Genomic DNA, 27,702 nt, shown 5'->3' on the forward strand with positions numbered 1-27,702 from the left:
TTCCTTAGCGACAATTAGACAAATACTTATTATTAGCTCGATTGCTGTTTTGTTCTGCGACAGTTTTGGGTCATTTTACCCCACTGGGAAGGCTGTTTTTCTCTATATCTCAACGACATTTATCAGTTGATCGCAAAAGGCGTTTATACGGATATCAAGGTAAAGATCATCACTTCAGCTCATTTTTCTATTGTCCATTTATTGTTCGCATCCAGAAGGTCGAGTTTCATCGGTTTGAAAGCTTGGCGAATGAACTCACCATCCGTTTTAATAATTTCTCAAAGAATCATCAGCATCTTTGTTTGACTTTGCGGCTTTGTAATTTACAATACCTCTGCGATGAACATTTTCTCGCGCTCAAACTAAGGCATAGCGAGGAAAGCTACAATCTGAATCATGCGGTGTTGAGAAAAGTAAACACTTTCAGGAAGACATATCAAATGAGAGGCTTAGCAATTCCTTTTTCTCTAGGATAGATTTGATAAAGATAATCATTGATGTTAGGTTTATCTACAGACCTTTTACATCCCCGAGTACGATCGGATACCAGTTTCAAACTGTAAATATCAAGATCTATTCTGAAAATTGTTAGGATGGAAAAAGTTTTCCGATCATTTTCTCAGCACTGGGAGAGATTTAACAAGTGAAATTTTGCACCTAAAATAAAACCGATTTCACACAACTGTGAAATTCTAACGCTTTAAGAATGAATCTGCCACTGCGTCGACAAAAAGCCTCCCGTTCGTATTTTAAATAAAATTTCGTGTTTGGTCAGAAGCCGGTTCGTTTGATTTTGATCAACTGTCAGCGCGAAGAAAGGAAGGCGCGCTTTCGTCTCGCTATAGGGGAATCCTTATTTACAACATTTGCCTCATTAGCATGAGCAATTCAGTTTCTGATGGAGCTAAAAATAATTCAGTTCTGAATATCGAAAGGTCAAAGTACGATTAACTCGGCCAATGAATACGAGCCTGATGCATTGAATACTTTTTGTGCTACACGGTTTTAAAAACTCAAAATTTTACATAGAATGTTTGAGCTCATTAGCGCTTTTGCCACCCAGAAATCTTGCAGTTTTTGATGGACTATTTCTCCTTGAATATTACACCCAAAGAGCTGAAAATTTCACCATGTACTAAGGTTTTCTAGCTCTTTAGCTGCATGAAGTCAATTTGTATCTAACATGCTTCCTTCTTCACGCAAAGCCGTATGCAATTGAGCTAAAATGTAAACAATGGCGTCAGCATGAATCCGCCTATTGACTGACATTTAATTACGACCGATGGATTATTTCTATTTTTGGGATCATTTCTTTTTCATCTTGATTTTTTATTTATTCATTTTTTCGATTCTTTATTTTTCTGGTGTAATGAAAGAGTAAAAGAGACTGGAATTTAGCCGCAGAAATCCCGTCAACTATACCTTTGTCTTTCATTATTACCTTATTATAGGAATATAACGAAGCATACAACAACAAACATATGAAACATATGTGTGAACTGCGGTTATGAGACGTATATGAGAACGATCCTTCGCAGTAAAGCACTATTTGAGCAATAGTGAAAATCAGACCTGAAAAAAATTTCAGGCCTGTACGGGATTCGAACCACTGACCTCTGCGATACTAGTGCAGCGCTCTACCAATTGAGCTAACAAGCCAACTGGGAGCAGGCCATCAAATTAATTCGATATAAACCCGTAGATGATAAATCAAACAACAACAAACATATGAAACATATGTGTGAACTGCGGTTATGAGACGTATATGAGAACGATCCTTCGCAGTAAAGCACTATTTGAGCAATAGTGAAAATCAGACCTGAAAAAAATTTCAGGCCTGTACTATTGCTCAAATAGTGCTTTACTGCAAAGGATCGTTCTCATATACGTCTCATAACCGCAGTTCACACATATGTTTCATATGTTTGTTGTTGTTTGATTTATCATCTACGGGTTTATATCGAATTAATTTGATGGCCTGCTCCCAGTTGGCTTGTTAGCTCAATTGGTAGAGCGCTGCACTAGTATCGCAGAGGTCAGTGGTTCGAATCCCGTACAGGCCTGAAATTTTTTTCAGGTCTGATTTTCACTATTGCTCAAATAGTGCTTTACTGCGAAGGATCGTTCTCATATACATAACGAAGCATGTTAATAACGCGAAGAAAATTTACGCGTCATAAAATTAACGCGAATTTTCCAAAAGTTATGCTTACACACATTTAATTAACGCGAATTTCCGTGCGGTATGTTGCATAATTAAGACGTGAATTTAATATTTTTCGCACTCATTTCGTTAGAAAACAACAACAGCCAACAACAAAATTTGCTCTCTATTTCCGGTAAAAAACATAAGAAATGAAATGAGATGACAAAAATGCGATAGACATTTTGCGCAAGAAAGTTGAAGAAGTGAGTTATCCCCTCAGAGAAGACGATCGCTACACTGATGAATCTAAGGACGTTTTGAACTTAATATTAAAGGATGATGCGTCAACCGACTCTGACGGTGACGTAGAGGAATTGTGGCTTTGCTTATAATAAAGGTGTCTTTAAATAACGATGCTTTCAATTAACGTCATTTTAATTAACAATGAGGTAATTTAAGATACATAAAATTAACGCGAATTTTTGAAATTCGCGTTAATTACATGCATTGTTAATTTCCTATAATAAGGTACTTACAAAGGTTCGCTTAATGCGGTATTGCCATCACAAAAGCTAGCTATAGGTTAATCTTGTCGGGATCGCCAGCAGCTGTTACACTTCTTGTGGTGTATGCAAAACTGGTGGCATCAGTTTATTTGACCACATTCGCAGGAAAATTAATTAATTAATTCATTCATTTTGACCTATCTTTTGTTCCAATCTGAAATTGTCTTCATAAGCATATCAGCATGACAGGAATGAAGCAGATCGTCGTAATTGAATTTCCAAAGTTCCAGATAACACTGTGCTCGATCCGTGCTAACGATCACGCAAAACTTTTGGCATCAACTCATTTGATCGCCTTAATCGGCTTTAGAATTTATATCTATTGCTTCATCCGTTCAAAATTAATTTTTTTTTTCATTAGCATATCAGTATGGCAAATATTGCGAAATGACCCGAGAGCTAAATTACGTCAATCTGGTCTTGACCTGGTTACACGAATAAGGACTGGAAACGAGCTCAAAGTCTACTGGCGAAGGCGGTGAAAGAAAAAAAACAGGCGCATCTCGAAACTGAGGCTGCAAGTGGGCTGTCGACAACTTTCGCTTTTTTGAATGTTTCGTGCCAAGCCACAATTGGAATTTGATTGATGCGCCTTGTAAATAGAGATAAATACTGTCTCGAAGCAGGGTCGTTAGCTATTTACTGCGTTGCGCATAGCATGCTGAAATTCTTGCATATAAATTAGCAGGGACAGGAACAGCAATTCAAATGTTTGACTTGAATCCTCGAAGAGAACCCGAATTAATTAATAATTAATAAAGACAGCCGAAAAATGGTTGACTTAACAAAAGCTCAGTTCGATTTGCGTATTGCTACAAAATCCATTTATACAAAATCCATCTTGATAAAGTACTAGGTGATAGTTACTAAAGTAAAGTAATTAGGTGATAATTTATGATAATATACTAGGTGGTAATGTACTAGGTGATAATTTTGATGAAGCAAGCGTTGAATGTTGAGAAATAAATATTAATTTTTACATGCGTCAATGACATTTGTTCTTCTTAAAAATGAATAATGTCGCAATCTCCGTCATGAAACTTAAACAAAAAAAACTGAATGCAAAAGCGCTGTTAGCGAAAGAGGGAAACGTAAAAGATTTTGTTCTTCGAGATGTTATTGAGTGAAAAATATACTCTTTACATTGGTTCATCAAGGTCTAATCTACAGAAACAAACTCGACATATCCAAAGGGCTAAGTAAATATTACAGGTGCCTCAAATAATTTCCTAAGGGCCCATCAGCAAATCAATATTCAGTGCAGTTCTAATAAGTTTATTAAATATAACACCTGCAAGGAGCTTAACTCATGCATTGGTGTTGCTTGTAATCACGAAGTCAACGCTTCTCAGAAAATTGCATCAAAGTATTCAGTTTTGAGGTAAACCATGATAGTCTTCTTTGTGAGTTTTTCACATCCTTTTTCTGATAGATGAAGAACTATTTTAAAATTGACTGGCGCAGTTTTTTGGGTGGCAAATAGCTTCCTCTAACTAAATTGCACAACCATTTTTTACAACGTAATTTCAATATTCATGTTTATCAAACATTTTCATGAGGGGGAGCGGCTAATTTCACGATCAGTTTCTCGACCAACGGTGTTAAAAAGATCTCGTGGCTGAGTAAGAACATACGCAGAGTTTATCAGTACCTTAAGCATTCTGCGTATTTTAACATTGGTAATATCGAATGAAAACACAGCCTTAGAGAAAGCTGCTTTCATGGAAGCAAAACGGCAAAGATGTGTCACAGTTTTAAGAGTGTGTAAAGTAGTACAGTTACATGGTTTGGAAAGTTTCAAGGCTGGGTCTTTACTGATGTGGTACTTGTAAGTAATACAAGATCCGAATGAATTGAACATTCATGGCGTGATCCAAATAAATGAAATGATTTATTGTGTCTATACTGGCACCCCCAGTGGAAACTCTTAGAGTTCTTAGTGCAGCGTTTTCCCGGCTATTTCAATTGTCAGTTAGACTTTTCATAATTGTTAATTGTGAATATAACCTAATGCCAGCCTGAGTGCACAATTGGCACCTTTTGGAGCCTTATTACGCAAGACAAATTCTTCCTTAGGGCTAACGTCACCAGAATTGATTTCATCAGTCAAATTAATTGAGAATTTACAAGACCATTTGTAATTCTTTCTGTTTTGGTAAACTTCACAACTTCCTACTCACATCCACTCGGAAAAATATGCCTCTTGGTCACGATATTAAACTGTTATTCTTTGTATATTTTATCATCAGTTAATTGCAATTCTCTTTGCTTTCGCTCTGACAGATGACTTTCCCTCACCGCTTGAAGTTTGCATTATCTTTAATATGTTGCATGCAACATGCATATGGTACATCAGTAATCTCTTCAACTGCATCAGTAAAAGCGTCCACGACGGTGGCGACAAGTTCACCCACGACAACAAACAAAATCGCATCAACAACACATACTACCACCACATTAACAACATCTAATGCCGCAACATCCTCAATGGTTGTAAATACAACGTCTAGAGGAAGGACGCACACCGCAGGAACACCAATGACGACGACAACAACATCGGCCGCTCCAGCCACAGTAGCATTACCCTCAACAACTCACATTGCAACCAAATTGTCAAGTGCTTATGCTCACACTACAAGTACGTCTGTCATAACATCAACTTCCATGTCCACCATGCGGAATGGTAAGAGACATTTTTGTATTCTTAAATATTAAAGACAACAGAATGGAAATTTAACAGGATGAGGAAAGTTTCTCAACAACATTTTTTTTTAAATTTCCAGTTTTTTCTCTTACATTCTTCTTTTTTCGCGTTTCGTTCTCCATATCATTTCAATTTTCATTTTTTTTGTTTCTGTGTAAAAATGTCGGCATCAGTACCTTTTCCAATATTAAAATTCTGTATATCAATCAACTGTGGTCGGGTGTTTCACTAAATAACAATTTCATAGCTGCTCGTCACTTGACGAGGAGGCCTAGTTAAGAGAATAGCTGGCCCCTGTCTCCCATGGGATTCGTGATAACAGGTCGGTTACCAAGATAAGACAAGATAAGATAAGATAATTTATTTAATGTCAAAAAAAAATACAGAGGGTTGTCTCCCAATCCCCCGAGCCAGACGCTCATGATGAAAGTGTTTGACAAAAAGCTAGAATTGTAATAGCTAAAATAGTAATAAAACCAATTGAATTAGGAATAACATATATCTATAAAATCAAGTCAAAGGCAACCACTGCATTGACAGCCGATAAAATTTAAGTGTTTGACAAAAAGCTAGAATTGTAATAGCTAAAATAGTAATAAAACCAATTGAATTAGGAATAACATATATCTATAAAATCAAGTCAAAGGCAACCACTGCATTGACAGCCGATAAAATTTAAGTGTTTGACAAAAAGCTAGAATTGTAATAGCTAAAATAGTAATAAAACCAATTGAATTAGGAATAACATATATCTATAAAATCAAGTCAAAGGCAACCACTGCATTGACAGCCGATAAAATTTAACTTAGTTAAAAGTCTCCGGAAGGATGATGCGTCAGATACATTTTTTACATCAGACGGTAACTGGTTCCAAATACATGAGATCATATACGCATATGAGCCATGAAGGAATCTGCTATTACATGAAGTTTGTACTACGTTTAGACCACTACTTCTAAGATTATATGGTGTAAATCGAGGTTTGAATAAATTGGGTATATGGTCTGGACCATTCTCCCTAAAACATTTAAAAAATATCATGAAAGATTGTTCTATACTTCTATTTTCTAATGTATTCATACTGCCATCCTAAGGATTGATAATCAGTACTTTTCCCCATATTCATTATAGTTCGAAGACCATAATGGTTCGTATCTTCCTGTTTCTTGTTAAGTGTTTTACTTATACCCATAAGTAAAGAGTTACAGTATTCAAAGTGTGATAATATAAAACTCTTGAAAAGAAGTAATATGGTATTTGCCGGTACTAAGCGCTTGAGGCTGCGAAGTGCGCCTATCTTAGAATATACTTTCTTCAACATGATATTTATATTGTTACCGTAACCTGGGTTCGCTAACACAGAACGCGAGGAACACTTGATTTTTTAGATTTTAATATCGTCCGCGAGCCACACACACTTACAATCTGCTCTGCTCTCGACCACATGGCATGCCCCAAATATGGAGCTACCATATTTGGGCACTATGTCACACAACAGTCCGTTACAATATGTTCTTTAAGAGATAATCAGTTGTTATGTAAACATATTCGAAGGATCTTTAAGTGGTCTTTAATGTCAACGGGAGTGCCAGCAAACTCTACGTCATATCGATAGGATGAGTTCCCAAGGATCATCGCGCCTGGGTCTTGTCCTCGTTGACCTGTAAATAGAGACCTTTAGATTCGACGACGACTTCGAGGACGAGTGCGAGTTTTGGCCGCGCGGAGGCTGGCACTATTGACTGGCACTCGTACGCGCTCTCGTCAAATTGCAACATTTAGATGTCGCAGCGAGTGCGAGTTTTTTGTTTACTTAGTTTCGTGCGCAATGTTAGGTCTCCTATGCCTGTTTTAACCCTAAAAAAAAATACCTTTTTTGCCAAGGACATCACAGACTGGGTTATCTCTAAGCTCTAAGCTGTTCATAAAAACTAAGGTTAAAGAATTATCTAAAACTCACCTTTGCAAACTCGTCGTAGAGAGAACGACCTCTGCGAGAAATCTCGTAGTCGACGACAAGCCGGCGACGAGTTGAAAATCTCGTTCTCGTCCTCGAAGTAGTCGTCGAATCTAAAGGTCTCTAATAGTTAGAGAGAAACCAGGAAGATAGTCTTCCCATGTCTTGGTTTAATAAGTGTTGAAGAACAATTGGGCTGTGATCCGCCGTAAATTGGGTTGTATTGTCTGCATAGAGGCGGAGGGAAGAAACGGTCACAGTTTCGTTGATGTCGTTCATAAAGATGTTAAATAGTAAAGGACTGAGGAGACTTCCCTGTGGAACGCCACATCGTACCGGTGACCAGCTAGAGCACTTGTTGTTGCATATCATCCTTTGCTTGCGGCCATGCAGATATGATCTTAAGAGTTGAATAGCCGGTTCCTGAACGCCATAAGCCTTTACTTTTGCAAACAGTAAGTTATAACATATACAGTCAAAAGCCTTGGACAAATCGATGGCAATCACACCCTCCTTCTTCTTTTCGTCAAGGGCGCTTCTCCAATCATCCGTCAGTTTGATCAGCGCCGTAGCGCATGAGTGTCCCTTGAGGAAGCCTGGCATGTTAGATAAAAATGTAGGTGCGAAAAAGGCATACAGCTGATCAAACATTACATTTTCAAACAGTTTGGAGATTGCCGGAAGGACATTGACCGCTGACCTGTCGATAGTTGTTATTGTTGGTTGTTTCGTTCTTTCTGTAGATAGGAGTGACATTACTAATTTTCCAATCACTTGGAAGAGTACTTGTGCGAATACAATAGTTAATCAGACTTGTCAGAGGTGTAGCCAGGGCTGCGGCAGATAGTTTCAGAATCTTCGGAGAAAGGCCATCATGGCCAGTAGCTTTCTTGGCATTTAACCTAAGTAAGTTGTCTACTATGACTTCCGTTTTAATTTCCGTGAAAGCTTAAGTAAAATCAAGTAGGTACGGCTTGTTCTTTATTGCTGCAATGCTGGGATGGTCACTAAAATCCTCTTCTGTGAGATTCAAGACTGATTCCTGTATTCTTGGACTTGCAAAGAAATCATTTAGGACAGCGCTCGGATTAGATATTACTTGCTCATTGTCCAAAAGGCGGATGTCAGCAGAGCCTGATCGATATTCGATTTGCTATTTATAACATAACCAAAGTAAAGCGCGCGCTCTGATTGGTCAATTTAGCGTCCCCAATTTGCCCATTGGTGTACGCTGCTGACGTGAGCAAATGCAAAGACTATTTTTCCGCGCGCGATTGTTTTTTCTGGTCACATAAGATTTTTTAAATAAAAGGGAACTCTTTAGCTACAATGTATCAATGTTATGTTATAAAACAAATGGTAAACACCACAGCGTACACTATTGAGTTATGGATACACTTGGGAGGTTTGCTAAGCACTTAAGAGGCTAGAGACACTCTCGGCTATCGCCTCGAGCGACTCTTACGCTTCTTTCGTGCTTAGCAACCTCCCACGTGCATCCATAACTCAATAGTGTACGCTGTGGTGTTTACCATTTGTTAATTGGGAGGAGTGGTTTCATCATTTTCCAGAATAGACCAGTGGATGGTGTTGTTGAGGCCGTATCAACACAGAAATCCTTTATTGCCCTTCTCTTCATTGCTGTGACTGAGTTTCTTTGTTTCCTATGTTTAGACCAATTTAAATCTGTTGGTACATGGCGAAACTTCTTGTAGAGTCGATTTCGTGTTCGAATCTGCTTTTGAATGGTCGGGGCTGACCCACGGCAATTGGTTGTTGCCAAGCTGTATTTGTTTCACAGGTGCATGTTCGTCGAGGACTTGTTTGAGCAGGCCAGACCAATGAGACTATATATCGTCGATGTTTTCGAAGATGTAAGAGCAGTTCATGGAACGTTTCTTAATCAGAGAGAAATGCATTTTGATCCAAATTCTTTATAGAACTAAAATCTGTTGTAGTCGGTTTAGGTCTTGGCAACTTTTGTTTCTTCACAACAAATATCAAATCGTGATCACTAATCCCAACTTGCAAAATTCCGCTTTTTGCCAATCTCTCAGGCTGTGATGTTGGAACAATGTCAAGCAATGTGCTTGAACGATTAGTTGTTCTCGTAGCCTCGTGAAGAACGTTCGTTAGGAAAAAATGTTCCATGAAATTGGTCAGATGTTTATTAGGGCCATTTAAATTATCAGGGGATTCAGGCATGTTCATATTAAAGTCTCCGATAAACATGATTTCTTTGCGTTTGACGTACATTCTCTCAGCTGCTGACGTACATTCTCTCAGCTGCTGACGTACATTCTCTCAGCTGCTGACGCACAGGCTGGAATAAAATCCGTGATTTTACATTTCCCAGGAGAGCGGTAACAGGAATATATCAGAAACCAATTATTTGCATATCCCTTTACGTCTAAACAAATTGATTCAACTCCTTCTGTCTCGAAATTAATCTGACGGTGGACCATTACGTTCGATCTGATATAAACGAGTGGCCACCTCCTCCTCTTTTTCTGTCCCGTCGAATAATACGATATAGCGGGTGGGCAAATAAAGAAGAAGAGGTAGTCCCATCAATCTTGCTTTCAGTGATAAAGAAGATATCAAGGGGAAGATACGATGAATCTTTATTCGTATTTGTCGACGCAGACGAAATAAAAAAAAAGCCTTTGACTTGCAGTGAATTATAGTATGGCAGGAGGATTAATAGCAATAGGGAAGATAAACACGAACTGCAAACTTAGATCTGTAAAGTAGCTGCTATGATTAACAATACTCTGTAAATTCATTTCGCATTATTTTTACAGCGTCTTTCAGCATAGGGTCAGGGACTCACTACTCGCCACTAGATTGCAAATCTTGCAGCATTGGAGGGACAATCACAGTGACCATGTCATGTAACATCAAGATAAATGGTAGCGACGAGAAATGTGATGGGTACAAGTTCAACAAAACCAGCTGTGATTACGTTTCTTTGGGCGATAGAGGGTACCCCTGTGCTGAGGTGAAAATGAATTACGCAGACTATGTGGAAAAAAAGGTGACCGTTCCAAGAAAATGTGGTGAAGTCTGCCCAGCCTCTGGCTCAGGTTGGTTTAAGTCTAACTCTAAAACAAATTGTTTCAAATGATTCATTTGAAGACTCGGAGATGTTGCAGTATAATCTACCCCGACAGTAAAAGAAAATACATATGGTGCACGATCCTCGCAGTAGATAGCGCTATTTAAGCAATAAATAGCTTAAATAGCGCTATCTACTGCGAGGATCGTGCACCATATGTATCTAATACCGCAGTTCAAAATATATGAACTTCATATATTTCATTGTATCTGAGTAAAAGAAAAATTACATGACGCAACTGGAACGCTTTTCGATTGAGTGTCGTACAACCAAAACCAGAGCAATCACAACAACCAGTCAGAAGAAAGAAAAATGTCCTTAAGAGCCAATAAGAACTCAAAGAAAAACCAACCAAATTGTCTAACGCGCGGGAAAACGTGGGCGACCAAGTTGTGATTAGTTTTTTAATTAGCGTTACATCTCATTGGTTAAGAGAGTGGCGCGAGTATTCTGGAACAATCACAGAGCGAAGTAAAGCAGAACCCAACGCAATTTCGAATTACTTTTGACACTCAGTTCAAATGTGCTATATCTTATAAAGCAAAACGTTTTTTTCAATTATACTTTTCTGGGTAACTATTCCAAGGAAGTGACTACTTAACTTGACTCCTTTACTGACTTAACCTTCAGTCAGCGCTGATACAAACTCACGTCAAACCGACTGCTATCTCGAAATCTTGTCTGAAACTCTGACTGTAGGCAGGCTTCCTTCAGTTGAAAGGAGATTACAGCAGCTCTAGGTAGCTTCTTCAAGAAGTCGGTCTTTGCCGACAACAGAAACCTCTCTATTCGGTGACTGACCCCCATCTCACATTAACATGTCATTCTAAAAGGTACCGGAAACTTCAAAACTATTTTTCTTGTAGCAGTGCATCATTATTGCATTGAGTATAAAATATTCTAGAAAGGTACAGAGTGTTACTCTGACTATGATTATATGAATATTATATTTGTAAATTGTGGATTAATAACTGAATATGAAAGTGATCTTCGCAGTTATGAACACTTAATTTAATCAGTAATGAAAATATGGCCTGAAAAAAATTCAGGCCAGCACGGGAGTTGAACCATAACCTATGGTGTTCTAGTGCAGTACTCTCCACAAGAGAAATTCCTAAATTTAACAAAAATCTGTCCTTTTTTTTATAGTGTTGTATCCACACGTCTTGTTCATTTTTGCATCTGGCCTCGTTGTCGGAATGTAAGTACTTATCACTTACTCGAGCTTTTATTAAAACCCATTGTAAGTTCTTCGATCAACGTAACAACTGTTTGACATCATTAAGTCAATGTAATCTTAATAAGCAATTTTACCACAGAAACTTTCATTTGCTTCAGCTGTTCATTTGTCCGCAAGAGCTATTTCTGATAAAGAAGATTAACAAACTTTACTCGTCACATTTCCATGCATCTCAAAGAAAATCCAATTTTCTTTAAAAATCTAAAAAGGCTTCGTCCATCTTGACGGTCATGACGTCACGTCTCGTATATCATAATAGAATTGTAACACAGGTAGCCCAGCTTGTGGAAAGAAGTAGGACATGGCTTGTATGGGTGCTAAATCTTTGTATTTTTTTTGTAGGTTATCACAGACTCTGTGATCCATTGGCCTTGAAAAACCTGAAGTTTCCAGCAATAAAAATTAACGTTATTTCAGTTTTCCAGGAGTAAAGACATAGAAAAATTATAATTGTATTTCACGGAAGTTTAATAGATGCAAGCCAAGGGATTTTATAAACAATCTTTGGAGTGAAAATTTTTCTGTAGAAAACTGAGATACCACGACTGATAGGGATGGAAATCGAGTGTAGATGGAGATAGTGCAATCAAATCTTTTTATCGATGTATAAATACTTCAAAACGACGATGGTAAGAAATGTTCACACTATCTTCTCGATCAAATGCGACTATAGAGCGTGGACACAGTGGAAAAATGAGTGCGCATGCTTGTAACTCGCGAGAAATTTACGCGTGCGAAGGAATGGGAACGACAATATTTCCATAGTAACACTATCGAGGCAAAATGGCAGCATTTTTCAAAATTCTCATTGTTTGTTTTCAATTCGTGGGGGATAAACCCAAATCAAAACAGATAAGGTTGCTGTTTTCAGGAAAGCTGTTGTCAAACCTCACATGTCTTACTCAAAGAAAAAAGGTTTTCGGCAACAGGTGTGAATTTAGTGACTGAAGTTGAGCAGCCATAACATGGCTAAGAATTTCGTAGCGCCGCCTGTTATCGCTGTAGCGCTTCTGGCCATCTCCTTCAGTAGGCAAACCCCCCGGAGAAAAAGTTTGTTGTCTCGGCTGAAAAACCCGCGTCAGCTTATGTTTGCAACACAAGAACCGTTACCCCTAAAACCTCAAATAATTCGAGTAGCAGAGCATGCACACTCATTTTGCCGCTGTGTTCTGTTGTGTCTACAGTGAGTATCATGAGCTGCTCGTGCGCAGTTCAGCTACCTTTGAAGCTAGCTATTCAGCTCCTTTTAAAGTTTTATTGAAAGGTTCAACTTTGTAAAGAAATATGTTCGTATAGCCAGGGAGTGTATCAATTTATCATTAAAAGTGTATAAAGGGGAGAAGTTTTTGGAATCCTTGCTTATAAGTCTAGTGATATGAGCACTCGACTTCCTTAAATTTAGGAAGAGATTTGACAGGAGAACCCACGACGAGGAGGATTAAAACAGCCCCCTTCAGAAGCGTCCCCTGAAGGCCCTGCTAAGCTGTCGTTGTTGAGATCCTCCATACTAGTAGTACTAGAGCTTCTTTTTAATTGACTATGCGCTTTTTCTTTTTTGCCAAACTGAACAGAACTCCTTAAACTTCCTATCTCCTGAGGATTACCGCTCCTGGCACGCTTGCGCAGTGTAGGAAACTTCAATTCAGAAAAATAAAGTCTCGGAGAAGAGTCTGACTCGTAATTATTTGAGTTTCTAGCAGCTGAGACGAGTTTAAACTGTGGCGCTTATTTGAGGCATCGTCTACCATGCACTGAGCCAAGCTTAATAAGTTACTGCCGCCGGAGTTCCTGACCAAAATAGTTCGTGTAAGAACACTTGGAGTGCTGGGTAAACCACTGGTCTTCGCGGTGTTGGTAATCGGCTCAGGTATTGTCAAACCTATGCATCTCCGAAACACGCACATGACTAAAATATAAAACACTTTCTTTTATTTCTTCTGCCAAGCTTTCATGCATTGGTTTATCAGTTAGTCACTTCATTTCCGATTCGAATGCGTTGAAAATTTCGATTTTTTCGCAGTCACTCCGAAACCCTCTAAACACCAGCAAAAATAGAAGAAAAAAATTTTAAAAAAATGCCTGGAAATAGTTCACACACGTACTCAGAGGAGTAAGTAGTTTCTCTCTGGATATCGCTCTGTAAATATTCCAGCCTCTGATTGGTTTGAAATTTCTGTTTCTCGTTACCTTAGCGACAATAAGACTACTAGTCATCAGCCCAATTACTGTTTTGTTTTGCGACAGTTTCAGGGTATTTTACCCAACACTGAAGGCTTTTCTGATCTCGACGACACTCACTTTATAGAGCCGGTTGATCGCAAAAACGTTCATATGGAGATGAAGGTATGTATCTTCAGTTTATCTATTTATTGCTATCATTCATTTGCTGTTTATGGTAAAAGAAAGTTCGCACTGCATCGGTTTGAAATCGAAGTGAATGACCTCACCATCTGTTTTAATAATTTCTCAACGACTTATCAGTATTCGTTACTTGATTCTGCGACTTTGTAAGTTTTCACACCTATGTACATTTTCGCGCACCAAAACAGACTTCCCAATCTTGAATCATACGGTGTACATGTTAACAAAAGTGAACACTTTCAGCGGAACATCTTAAATGCGAGGCTAAGCAATTCGTTTTCCTTTAGGATAAATCTAACAGATATAATCATTGATTTTAGGTTTATCTAAGCCAGTTTTCATCACCGAATGATGATATAGCAGTTTCAAACTAGATATTACGACCGATATTCTTAATCACAATAGTGTTGTTGTTTTTGAGATTGCGTGTGCAAGTTTAAGGCAGTTGGGAATTTTGAGTTGTTTTTCAGTGGAATTTTTCGTATGCTGTTGGTCTTTACCTTGGTTGCCGTTAGTTTACCGTTTTACCTTGTTACGAATGAACGTGCTTGGTCGATTTCCATCTCCGCTTCCCAACACTAACGCTTTTATTTCTTCACTGTTTAAAATTTTATCTGCATGTGCCCTAATGATTATTTTACTTTCCCGTCTATTTTACGAATTGAAATAAACAGCCCCGAGGCAGGAACTTGATAAGAACTTGTAAAGTCTCCGCTAATGTTTAATTTATTGTGTAAACTTCCTCGCGTTAGAAGCTTTCTGCCAGTGAAACTGTCAAACGCCTGTTTTCGGAGAACGCGAAGAGGGCGATGTCTCTACGCTGAAATATGCCATTCTCTGTCAAGTAATTACAGCAAAGCTGATATTAAGAGTAATCCAGCCTACATTTTCAATAAATGCGGTCACTTTTGAACTCTGTCCCTATGGCGACTGTAAGGGCAATTAATCGAACATTTAGCCGACGCTTTTTGATTCGTGAAGATAAAAGACGCCCTTAAAGTCGGCGCTGGGCTGTCTGCTGCAAGACCCAATACTTTGCTTATATGAATACGAGCTCTAAAGGACGAGCTCTAAAGGACGAGCTCTATTATTATAATCCAGACCTGCTCTTTCTCATAAACAGACCGAGTCGTTATGTCTGTAGCTTGAGGCTGTTTACCTTTTAGCTCCACCCGAGAATAAACTTATCGGTTTCCTTCCCATTTTATTAAAATTGAACGAGAGAGGAACACGAAAGCTAGGAAAACAAAAACTTGTTGAGCTACAATCAAACTAATTTGTAAATTTGAAAGGGTGGACTGATCTAAAGACATAGCTCTGTTTCAACTCAGAAGAGTTATCGTGCTGTGAAATTCCGTTTCAAACGTAAGAGCCGCACGAAGCGGTAGCTGTGGTGTTTACAATTTGTTTTATAACACTACATTGATATATTGTAGCAAAAGAGTTCCCTTTGATCTAAACAAACTGACGTGACCAGAAAAAACGAGCTGGCTAAAACTAGTCTTTGCATTTGCTTGCTTCAGCAGCGTACACCCATGAGCAATTCGACGTGCTATTGATTAGGTAATTTGGTTATATAAACTAAGTTGAATTTGTAAATTGGCCACCGTAAAGAAAAAGCTTTACGGTGGCCAATTTACAATTTCAACTTAGTTGATATAACCAATGGGTCTTTTCTGCATTTTTTCAAATTAGCCCCATGGCATGATATGACTATTTTTATTTTTTCCTTAAGTCTCTTCTTATAAAACTCTAGCTTCTGCTAGGTTGCTTGCACCATTGGCAGCTTTTGAAGTCTTGTTACGCAGGACAAATTTTCTTTTCAGATTGAAGTAAAGGTGTCACCAGAATCTTTTTCATCAGTCAAGTTTACTGAAAGACCCTTGCATTTCTTTCAGTGATGGTACAATTCACAACTTCCTACTCACATCTACTCGCGAACATTTGCCTCTCGGTCACCGCATATTGAATTTTGCTCTTTGTGTATTTTACCATCAGTTAATTGCAATACTTTTTTCTTTCGCTTTGACAGATGACATTCCCTCGTCGCCCGAGGTTTGCATTATTTTTAATATGTTGCATGCAACATATTAATATGTTGTATGCAAATGTCCATACTCAAGTTACATCAGCAATCGCGACAACACAGGAAAACGCATCAACAACAACTAATTGCACAACGATAGTAATGTGTAATAATACAGAGTCTGTAAAAGAGACGTACACCACGGAAACACCAATGACGGCGACAACAAAAGCGACTGCTTCAGCCACAATGGTATCAACCTCAACGAAAGTGTCATCAACAACAACTAATTGCACAACGATAGTAATGAAAATAATGTGTAATAATACAGAGTCTGTAAAAGAGACGTACACCATGGAAACACCAATGATGGCGACAACAAAAGCGACCGCTTTAGCCACAATGGTATCAACCTCAACGAAAGTGTCATCAACAACAACTAATTGCACAACGATAGTAATAAAAATAATGTGTAATAATACAGAGTCTGTAAAAGAGACGTACACCATGGAAACACCAATGACGGCGACAACAAAAGCGACCGCTTTAGCCACAATGGTATCAACCTCAACGAAAGTGTCATCAACAACAACTAATTGCACAACGATAGTAATAAAAATAATGTGTAATAATACAGAGTCTGTAAAAGAGACGTACACCACGGAAACACCAATGACGGCGACAACAAAAGCGACCGCTTTAGCCACGATGGTATTAACCTCAACGAAAGTGTCCACTTCAGCCACAGTAGACGCGTTAGTATCAACCCCAACGAAAGCGTCCACTACAGCCACAGTAGAATCAACCTCAACGAAAGTGTCCGCTTCAGCCACAGTAGAATCAACCTCAACGAAAGCGTCCACTACAGCCACAGTAGAATCAACCTCAACGAAAGCGTCCACTACAGCCACAGTAGACACGTTAGTATCAACCCCAACTAAAGCGTCCACTACAGCCACAGTAGAATCAACCTCAACGAAAGCGTCCACTACAGCCACAGTAGACACGTTAGTATCAACCTCAACGAAAGTGTCTACTTCAGCCACAGTAGACACGTTAGTATCAACCCCAACGAAAGCGTCCACTACAGCCACAGTAGAATCAACCTCAACGAAAGTGTCCGCTTCAGCCACAGTAGAATCAACCTCAACGAAAGCGTCCACTACAGCCACAGTAGAATCAACCTCAACGAAAGCGTCCACTACAGCCACAGTAGACACGTTAGTATCAACCCCAACGAAAGCGTCCACTACAGCCACAGTAGAATCAACCTCAACGAAAGTGTCCGCTTCAGCCACAGTAGAATCAACCTCAACGAAAGCGTCCACTACAGCCACAGTAGAATCAACCTCAACGAATGCGGCCGCTACACCCGTAGTAGTATTAACCTCAACAAAGGTGTCCGCTTCAGCCACAGTAGACACATCGGTATCAACCCCAACGAAAGCGTCCACTACAGCCACGGTCACGAATGCGACCGCTACAGCCACAGTAGTATCAACCTCAACAAAAGCGTCCATAGCAGCCACAGTAGAGTCAAACTCAACGAAAGCGTCCACTACAGTCGTAGTAGAATCAACCTCAACGAATGCGGCCGCTACAGCCACTACAGTATCAATCCCAACAACTTATTCAACAACAAAGGCGCCTGTCACAACATCACCCTCCATGTCAACCATGCGTAATGGTGAGAGACATTTTTGTATTCTTAAAAACCAAGCGGACAACAGAAAATAAATTTAACAGGACGGGGAAAGGTTGGAATTGTGGGTTCTAGGGGCGTGTTCCTCTAGAACCTTTTATCAATTTTTTTTCTCTTGCTTTCATTCTCGAACTCCTTTTTACCTCTTATTTTTAATAGAATTTCATTTTTGATTTTCTGTTTCTGTGTGAAATTTTGGGCATCAGTACTTTCTTCACTGTTAAAAATCTGCATATCATAAAACCGCGATTGGACGTTTCACTAAATAATTATATCATAACTGTTCGTATCTATAATAGGACTAAACTGTCTAACTTGAAAACAATCGGTTGAAAAAATCCTCTTCAGGCTGTCCAATTTTGGCTATCAAAGGATTTTTTTCCTCCAGTTATTTCCAAAATTGGACAGCATGCATTCCTCTTATTAATTTTATAACTGATATAAGAAAAGACCCAGTTTAGAGAAAATCCAGCACCATTCTCTCTCGGAATATGTGGTAACAGTTACCAGGAATGATTTTGAATTCATATTTGTCGACGCGGATGAATTAAAATTCTTTGAATGAGACAAAAAAAAAAACCAAAAAACTGTGAAATGATACTGATACCAGGACGCACAAACACAAAAGAAGTAAAACTGAAACAAAAACTGAAACAAAAACTGAAACAAAAATAGGATTAATAGCAGTGGAGAAGATTAACACGAATGCAAACTTAGAACCATGAAGTAGCTGCTATGATTAACAATACTCTGTATATTCACTTGGCAATTATGTTTTTCAGTGTCTTTCAGCATAGGGTCAATCTCGCCACCAGATTGCAAATCTTGCAGCAATGGAGGAACCATCACAGTGACCATGTCATGTAGCATCAAGATAAAAGGTAGCGACGACAAGAAATGTGACGTGGACAAGCTCAATGGTACCCTCTGTGATTACGTCACTTTGGCCAATAAAATGTATAGTTGTGCTGAGGTGAAGCAGAATTTCACGTACTATGAGAAAGAACACTTGAAATCTGTAAAAGAGTGTAAAGTCGTTTGCCAAGCCTCCAGCTCAGGTTTGTTTTAGTTTAACTCTAAAAAAAATTGTTTCAAATCATTCATTTGAAGACTCGGAGATATGTTACAGTGTAATCAAACCCGACAGTAAAAAAATACACGACGCAACTGGGGCGCTTTTCGATTGAGTGCCGTACAACCAAAACCAGAGTAATCACAATAACCAATCAGGAGGAAGGAAAATACCCTTAAGAGCCAATGAGAACCCAAAGAAAAATCAAACAAATTGTCTAAAGCGCGGGAATAGTCAGGCGACCAAGTCGTGATTGGTTTCAGTTTTGCATCTGATTGGTTGAGAGAGTGACGCGAACATTCTGGGCCAATCACAGAGCGAAGTAATGCAAAACCCAACGCAATTTCGAATCACTTTCGACACTCTATCTTATGCTCTATCTTATGCTCTATCTTATAAAGCAAACTAATTTATTTAGTTATACTTTTCTGGGTAACTATTCCAAGGAAGTGACTACTTAACATGACTCCTTTACTGACTTAACTTTCAGTCAGCACTGATACAAACTCACGTCAAACCGATTGCTATCTCTAAATCTCGTCTGAAACTCTGACTGTAGGCAGGCTTCCTTTGAAAGCAGACTACAGTAGCTCTAGGTAGCTTCTTCAAGAAGTCGGTCTTTGCCGACAACAGAAACCTTTCCATTCGGTGACTGAACTCCATCTCACATTAACATGACATTCTAGAAGGTGCCGGAAACTTCAAAACTATTTTTCTTGTAGCAGTACATCATTATTGCATCGCCTAATAGAATATTCTAGAAAGGTGCAGAGCGTTACTCTTACTGTGATTATATGAATATCATATTTGCGAATTATGGATTAATAACTGAATATGAGAGTGATCTCCGCAGTTATGGACACTTAACTTAATCAGTAGTAAAAATATGGCCTGAAAAAAATTCAGGCCTGCACGGGAGTTAAACCCATTTCCTATACTACACTTTTCTATTACAGTGCTCAATTAATGAGGCTAACAAGTTACTCTCCACAAGAGAAATTCCTAAACTTAACAAAAATTTGTTCTTTTTTTCTTTAGTGTTGTCTCCACACATTGTGTTCATTTTCGCATCTGGCCTCGTTGTCGGAATGTAAGTACTTATCACTTACTCGAGTTTTCATTAAAACCCATTGTAAGTTCTTCGATCAACATGATAACTGTTTGACATCATAAAGTCAAAGTAGTCTTAAAAAGCAATTTTACCACAAAAACTTTCATTTGCTTCTGCTGTTTATTTGTCTCCAAGATCTATTTCTGATAAAGCTTAAGAAACTTTATTCGTTACATTTTCATGCATCTCAAAGAAAATCCAATTTTCTTTAAAAAACCAAGATGGCGTCGTCCATCTTGACGGTCATGACGTTACGTCTCGTATCCCGTAGTTGATAAATCATTTCCCGCTTTGTACCACAGGTAGCCCAGCTTGTGGAAAGGAGTAGGATATGGCTAGTATAGGTGCTAAATCTTTGTATTTTTTTGTAGGTTATCACAGACTCTGTGATCCCTCGGCCTTAGAAAACTTGAAGTTTCTAGCAAGAAATATAACGTCATTTTAGTTCTCCAGGAGTAAAGCCATAGAAAAATTATACTTGTATTTCACGGAAGTTTAATAGATGCAAACCAAGGGATTTTATAAGCAATTCTTGAAGTGAAAATTTTTTCGTAGAAAAAGTAGACACCACGGCTGATAGGGATGGAAATCGAGTGTAGATAGAGGCAGTATAATCAATTCATTTTATCGATGTATGGATGCTTCAAAACGACGATGTTAAGAAATGTAATTTTTAGTTCACGCTATGTTCTCGATGAAATGCGACTTTAGAGCGACGACACAGTGGCAAAATGAGTGCTCATGCTTGTAACTCGCGAGAAATTTACGCGTGCAAAGGAATGAGAAGGATAATATTTCCATAGTAACACTATCGAGGCAAAATGGAAGCATTTTAAAATTCTCATTGTTCGTTTTTAATTTGTGGCGGATAGGCCCAAATCAAAACAGTTAAAGTTACTGCTTTTCAGAAAAGCTGGTGTCAAACCTCATATCTCTCACACAAAGAGAAAAGGTTTTTGGTAACAGGTGTGAATTTAATGACTGAAGTTAAGCAGCCGTAACATGGCTGAGAATTTCGTAGCGCTTGTTATCGCTGTAGCGCTTCTGGCCATCTCCTTCAGTAGGCAAATCCCCGCAGAAAAAGTTTGTTGTCTCGGCTGAAAAACCCGCGTCAGCTTATGTTTGCAATAGAAGAACCGTTAGCCCTAAAAAGCTCAAATAATTCGAGTCAGGTAGCGGAGCATGCGCACTCATTTTGCTGCTATGTTCTGGTGTGTGTCTACAGTGAGTATCGTAGCGCCTGTTATCGCTTTAGCGCTTCTTGCCACCTCTTTCAGGAGGCAACCCCCCGGAGAAAAAGTTTGTTGTCTCAGCTGAAAAACCCGCTCAGCTTATGTTTGCGATAGAAGAACCGTTAGTCCTAAAAGCTCAAATAATTCGAGTAGCAGAGCATGCGCATTCATTTTACCGCTGTGTTCTGTTGTGTCTACAGTGAGTATCATGAGCTGCCTTTGAAGCTAACTATTAAGCTTATTTTAGAGTTTTGTTGAAAGGTTCAACTTTGTAAAGAAATATGTTTGTATAGCCAGGGAGTGTATGAATTTTTCATTAAAAGTGTTTAAAGAGGAGAAGTTTTTGGAATCCTTGCTTATAAGTCTAGTGATGTGAGCACTCGACTTCCTTAAGTTTAGGAAGAGATTTGACAGGAGAACCCACGACGAAGAAGACTAAAACAGCCCCCTTCAGAAGCGTCCTCTGAAGGCCCTGCTAAGCTGTCGTTGCTGAGGTCCTCCATACTACTGGTACTAGAGCTTCTTTCTAGTTGACTATGCGCTTTTTATTTTTTTGCCAAACTGAACAGAACTCCTTAAATCTCCCATCTCCTGAGGATCACCGCTCCTGGCACGCCTGCGCAGTGTAGGAAACTTCAGTTCAGAAAAATCAAGCCCCGGGGAAGACTCTGACTCGGAATTATTTGAGTTTCTAGCAGCTGAGACGAGTTTAAACTGTGACGCTTATTTGAAGGATCGTCTACCATGCACCCTGAGCCAAGCTTAATAAGTTACTGCCGCTGGAGTTCCTGATCAAAATAGTTCGTGTAAGAACGCTTGGAGTGCTGGGTAAACCACTGGTCTTCGCGGTGGTGGTAATCGGCGCAGGTATCGCCAAACCTATGCATCTCCGAAACACGCACATGATATAAAATATAAAACACTTTTTTTTATTTCTTCTGCCAAGCTTTCATGCCGTGTAATATCAGTTCTTCACAGTCATTTCAGATTCGACTGCGTTGAAACTTTCGATCTATTCGTAGTAACTCTGAAACCCTCTAAACACTGGCAAAAATAGAAGAAAAAAAATTAAAAAAACAAATGCCTGGAAATAGTTCGCACACGTACTCAGAGGAGCAACTCTGTGGAAATCGTTCTGTAAATATTCCAGCCTCTGATTGGTTTGAAATTTCTGTTCCTCGTTACCTTAGCGACAATAAGGCTAATAGCCATTAGCCTGATTGCTATTTTGTTTTGCGACAGTTTCAGGTCATTTTTCCCAACAGCGAAGGTTTTTCTGATCTCGGCGACACTCACTTTATAAAGCCAGTTGATCGCAAAACCGTTCATATGGAGATAAAGGTATGTATCTTCAGTTTACCTATTTATTCCTATAGTTCATTTGCTGTTCATGGTAAAAGAAAGTTCGCATTCCATGGGTTTGAAATCGAAGTGAATGAACTCACCATTCATATATCTTATTGACCAAGCGCGAGGGCCGTACTGGGAGAATAACGGCCCGAGGTCTTGACAGTACGGACCGAGCGCAGCGAGGTCCGTACAAAAAAGATCGAGGACCGATATTCTTCCAGTACGGTCCCGAGCAAGCTTGGTTAATAAGAGATTTATTATACGACTGAAGTTCAACGGGACACAAGTGCGGTATCATTCGGGACCATTCGGGACAGTGCCCGGTCCAATACTGAGAGAATATTGAACCGGCAATAGAGCATTTTGATTGGTTGGTTTTAGTTATTGGCCCTCTGACTGCCCGAGTCGTGTAATAAAACGACTTATCAGTATTCGTTGTTTGATTCTGCGGCTTTGTAAGTTTTCACACCTATGTACATTTTCGCGCAGCAAAACAAAGAATTTCCTATGTTGAATCATACGGTGTCTATGTTAAAAAAAGTGAACACTTTCAGTGAAGCATCTTAAGAGAGGCCGCCAGTATATTTCGAAAATCAGTGACGAAAAATCGAATTTTTTTTTATTTTGCCAAAACATCCCTTTCTGTGAACTAGTTTGGAAAAAAATATTTTAAAGTTCCAGCGATTTTCTTTCCGGCTGAAATTTAAAAAAGTTTGAAAATTCACTAAAAAAGCCGTTTTCGCCTTGCCTAAACGGTAAAATCGTCACGCAACTTTAGAAAGATGTTGGTAGCGCCAAACAAGTCCATTCACCATCAAACTTTGCACAGTAATTATAATATCACTGCACAGTAAAAGCATATAAAAAGTTTCGCGTAGTTCTCTTTGGGATGGGTTTTATCGCCTTTTTTATAAATGTGTATTTTGCACGTCTTTTTAGGAGACAAAATGAAGGCTAACTTTGACCGGTTTAAACGACACCTGGTACCTAAAATTTCGACATTAAAACAATATCAGACGAGAGCTCATTTATCAAACTATACACCTGGAAAGTTTAGCCGTTGGAAATTAAGTCTCGCGAATCTAATGACTGAAGTTGAGCAGCCATAACATGGCTAAGAAGTTCGTAGCGCCGCCTTTTATCGCTATTGCGCTTCTGGCCATCTCCTTCAGTAGGCAAACCCCCGGAGAAAAAGTTTGTTGTCTTAGCTGAAAAACCCGTGTCAGCTTATGTTTGCAATAGAAAAACCGTTAGCCCTAAAAAGTTCAAATAATTTGAGTAGTGGGGCCTGAGCACTCATTTTTCAGCTGTGTTCTGTTGTGTCTACAGTGAGTATCATGAGCTACCTTTCAAGCTACCTATTGAGCTTATTTTAGAGTTTTGTTGAAAGGTTCAACTTTATAAAGAAACATGTCTCTATAGCCAGAGAGTGTATCAATTTATCACTAACAGTGTATAATAGGAGAAGTTTTTGGAATCCTTGCTTACAAGTCTAGTTTACTTTAGTTTGTTAAGGTTCGCCAACATACAACACAAAAATATCTATAAAAAGGTACAACAAAGGCAGGAGAAAAAAAACAGGGCACGCCCCAATTGGCATTTGTTCCTTTAACAAATTACAACAATAAAATCACAATATTCATAAACAACATTTAAAAACAAATGAAAGTCAGATTGGAAGCTAGGGCGGAATGTACTTGTCCATTTTGTCTATATGGTGAGGTAGAAGAGAGTGTTTGAAGGTTTTGATAGTTTAACTAATATTTCATCATTTAAACAATAATTTTGCTGTTCTCGGCGGCGAGATCTTTTCTTGGACATATATATGTAGCACTTTGCATTTGTTAGCACTGAATACCATGCCATTATATTGTCGTCGCACCATCTTTTGAAACAATCTAAATCAGCTTAAAGTAGTGTGGTGAAGTCTGCAGTGTGGATAGGGCGGTACAACTTTCCGTCACCAGCAGAGACCTAGACTGGATCCGTTGGTTATGCAGTCCGCCAGGTCGTTGATGAAGACCAGGAAGAGTAGAGGGCCCAAGATAGAACCCAAGGTGACCGGGCGCCACTCTGAAAAAGCACCATCAAGGGAAACTCGCTACTTTCGGTCTGACAGGTAACTTGTGAACCATTGAAGTACAGAGCCCCGGCCAGAGCTCCTCTGCATTTTCAAACCTATGTATCTCTGTAACACGCACATGACTAAAATATAGAACACATTTTTTATTTCTTCTACCAAGCTTTCATACCGTGGTTTATTGGTTCTTCACTTATTTTCAGATTCGACTACGTTAAAAATTTCGATCTATTCGTAGTCACTCTGAAACCCTCTAAACACCGGCCGCGAGAAATAGAAAATAAAAAAGGTCTGGAAATAGTTCGCACACGTACTCAGAGGAGCACTCTGGAAATCGTTCTGTAAATATTTCAGCCTCTGATTGGTTCAAATTTCTGTTTCTCGTTACCTTAGCAACAGTAAGGCTGATAGTCATTAGCGTGGTTGCCGTTTTGTCTTGCGACAGTCTCAGGTCATTTTACCCAACACAAAAGGTTCTTTTGATCTCGGCGACATTCACTTTATAGAGCTACTTGATCGCAAAACCGTTTATATGGAGATAAAGGTAGGTCTCATCAGTTTACCTATTTATTCCTGTCGTTCATTTGCTGTTTATGGTAAAAGAATGTTCGCATTTCATCGGTTTGAAATCAAAGTGAATGAAATCACCATCTGTTACAATAATTTCTAAACGATTCATCAGTATTTGTTATTTGATTCTGCGACTTCGTAAGTTTTCACATCTATATACATTTTCGCGCACCAAAAGAGAGAATTTCTAATCTTGAATCATACGGTGTACGTGTTAACAAAAGTAAACTCTTTCAGCGAAACATCTTAAATGTGGGGCTAAGCAATTCACTTTCCTTTGGGATAAACCTAATGAAAATAATCATTGAATTTAGGTTTATCTGAGTCAGTCTTCATCGAAAGCTGATATATCACTTTCGAATTAGATATTAGGATTTATATTTTTAATCACGATAGTGTTGCGGTATTGAGATTACGTAACTTTTAAAAATGTCGCGTTTACAGGTTTTAGGCAGTTGGAAGTTTTGAGTTCCTATTTAGTGGAATTTTTCGGATGTTGTTGGTGTTTACCGTGGTTACAGTCAGTTTACCGTTTCACCATGTTACGAATAAACGTGCTTGCTCGATTTCTGTCTTCGCCTCCGAACACTAATGCTTTTATTTCCTCACTATTTAACTGAATTTTATTTGCATGTGCTCTAATGAATACTTTACTTTCCCGTCTATTTTAAGAATTGAACTAAATAAACAGCCCCGAGGCAGGAACATCAGAACTTGCAAAGTCTTCGCTAATGTTTAATTCTTGTGTAAACTTCTGGCGCTAGAAACTCTCTGTCAGTGAAATTGTCAAACGCCTCTTTGCGGAGAACGTGAAGAGGTCAATGTCTGTACGCTGAAATATGTCATTCTCTGTCAAGCATTGACAGCAAAACTGATATCAAGAGCCAGCCAGCCTACTCAGGGGGTATTTTTGATGAAGACAGCCGCTTTTAAACTCTACTTTTATGGCGACTGTAAGGGCAATTAATGGCACACCTGGCCGACGCGTTTTGATTCGGGAAGATAAAAGAAGCCTTTAAAGTTGGCGCTTGGCTGTCTGCTGTAAGATCCATTATTATCCAACTACACCTAGAAGAGTACAAATAGCGCCATAGACGAGTACAAATATAACGTGATATTTGTACTCGTCTATTGTAGTACCGATGAATAATTAAACAATAGAGTGTTTCTGTCGATGAACTATCGGCTGATAGTTACCCCTTGGAAATTCGATGTTCTTAAAACTAGCATATTTGCCTTCGAAGCTTCGCTTCTCGGGCAAATATGCTAGTTTTAAGAACATCAAATTTCCAAGGGGCAACTATCAGATCGATAGTTCCGAGACATAAACACTTTATTGTTTTTATTGTACACCACTAAATTTTCTTCCGCGCCTACAGCTTGTCACAAATGTCAATAATTCGCAACCGTACATTGGCTAAATAATACGTTATACCTGCCAGAATTGAAAAGTTACTGTTTTTCTGATCTGCCTAACTTCGCAACCGTCAAACTATTCAGAACTTTTCACGGATGAGTACTATCAATCCAGGTATTTTCCGCGGACGGGCACTATCCATCCGGGTATTTTCCGCGGGCGGGCATTATATGGGCTGATAGTGTCTCTCCCCGGATAAACACTATCGCGTCACGTGATCGATTTAAACCAATAAGAACCGGAGAAAATTTAGTGGTGAACTATAAAGGCTGATAGTTTCTAAAGAAACTGTTTGGCGCTGCGTCGGTGGGGGTAACGAAATAATTTGAATATATCAACAAAGTTGAAATGATAAATTGGCCACCGTTACGGTTATAAAAGCTGACGTTTCGAGCGTTAGCCCTTCGTCATTCGCTCCGATAACACTTAATTTTAGTCACGCGCGTTATCTTCGTGGAGATGAATGAGCCAAGCCCTTGAGTGTCTGTGTACAAAATTTGTGCAATATGCTCTGACATCCGTTCCGTGTTTTAGGATTTGGGGCCATTTTCTGCCGCTCCATGTTTTAGGAGTTGGATCATTTTCCGCCAATCTACCGTTCCACCGTTCCTGCTATAAGGGTCGTATTCTTTTTCCTAGCCTTTCTTCCCAATACGCATGCGTGGCCGGGCTAGTCTCCAGGTGACGACGAAGAACAGCGTGTTTGCGTTGAAAGTTTGAATGTTTGAATTGAAGGATTGCGTTTTAGAAATCACGAGTATCATGTTCGTACTGAATAATTGAATGTTTGGAAATGGAGTTCGAATATTTGAAGCGATGAATAGGGTTACCAAATTAAACAACTGGATGTCTCCATAGTCGAACAGCAGATCTGACCTAAAAGAATAAGCGTTGGAATGGAAGAATTGCCGGTTTGAATTGAAGAGTGGAGTGTTTGAATTGCAGAACGATTGTTTCAAAATGAAGGATTGCGTGTTTCTGTGGATAAAAAGCCTGTTTAAACTGGCGAATAGTGTATTTGAATTGACGATTAGAAGGTTTGCGGTAAAG

General features: G+C 39.0%; 2 protein-coding genes, 1 long non-coding RNA gene and 1 pseudogene across 6 annotated transcripts in view; 2 read left to right on the forward strand and 2 right to left on the reverse strand.

The window, feature by feature from the left end:
* On the forward strand, positions 1 to 13,087 carry LOC148717075 (uncharacterized). Of its 2 annotated transcripts, none has more exons than XM_088745189.1 (5): positions 1 to 159; positions 4,996 to 5,395; positions 10,178 to 10,459; positions 11,641 to 11,692; positions 12,074 to 13,087. In XM_088745189.1, exons 2-5 carry the CDS (start codon positions 4,996 to 4,998, stop codon positions 12,090 to 12,092), a joined length of 753 nt encoding a protein of 250 aa, XP_088601315.1. In that variant the 5' UTR covers positions 1 to 159; the 3' UTR covers positions 12,093 to 13,087. The 2 variants fall into 2 exon arrangements, with proteins under 2 accessions (XP_088601315.1, XP_088601316.1); XM_088745190.1 differs by lacking the exon at positions 1 to 159 and adding an exon at positions 4,012 to 4,093 and having other exon boundaries at positions 12,074 to 13,085.
* Positions 8,768 to 9,665, reverse strand: LOC148717076 (uncharacterized; annotated as a pseudogene).
* Positions 9,974 to 15,034, reverse strand: LOC148717077 (uncharacterized). 2 transcript variants are annotated; one of them, XR_015995376.1, is made up of 2 exons: positions 14,621 to 15,034; positions 9,974 to 10,477 (listed from the first exon to the last, which is right to left on the reverse strand). It is a non-coding gene; the product is annotated as an uncharacterized LOC148717077 (long non-coding RNA). The 2 variants fall into 2 exon arrangements; XR_015995377.1 differs by having other exon boundaries at positions 14,593 to 15,034.
* LOC148717078 (uncharacterized) overlaps positions 13,933 to 27,702 on the forward strand; it is a 26,859-nt gene continuing 13,089 nt past the window's right edge. The window contains exons 1-5 of one of the 2 annotated variants that reach the window (XM_088745170.1): positions 13,933 to 14,074; positions 16,125 to 17,805; positions 18,603 to 18,878; positions 19,931 to 19,982; positions 20,375 to 21,574. In XM_088745170.1, the coding sequence (XP_088601296.1) occupies positions 14,063 to 14,074; positions 16,125 to 17,805; positions 18,603 to 18,878; positions 19,931 to 19,982; positions 20,375 to 20,393 (2,040 nt within the window). In that variant the 5' untranslated portion in view covers positions 13,933 to 14,062 and the 3' untranslated portion in view covers positions 20,394 to 21,574. Of the gene's footprint in view, positions 14,075 to 16,124; positions 17,806 to 18,602; positions 18,879 to 19,930; positions 19,983 to 20,374; positions 21,575 to 27,702 lie in introns of those variants that run through there. The other variant, XM_088745169.1, reaches the window with a different exon arrangement.

This window comes from Stylophora pistillata, chromosome 14 (genome assembly GCF_964205215.1).
Source record: "Stylophora pistillata chromosome 14, jaStyPist1.2, whole genome shotgun sequence".
In the NCBI taxonomy this organism is placed as follows: Eukaryota; Metazoa; Cnidaria; class Anthozoa; order Scleractinia; family Pocilloporidae; genus Stylophora; species Stylophora pistillata.

Excerpts from the sequence above, each read along its gene's own strand:
- LOC148717075 (XM_088745189.1), top strand. The coding sequence starts at position 4,996 with ATGACTTTCCCTCACCGCTTGAAGTTTGCATTATCTTTAATATGTTGC. Across the intron at positions 5,396-10,177 it reads CATGTCCACCATGCGGAATG|CGTCTTTCAGCATAGGGTCA; the intron begins GTAAGAGACATT and ends TTATTTTTACAG. Across the intron at positions 10,460-11,640 it reads CTGCCCAGCCTCTGGCTCAG|TGTTGTATCCACACGTCTTG; the intron begins GTTGGTTTAAGT and ends TTTTTTTTATAG.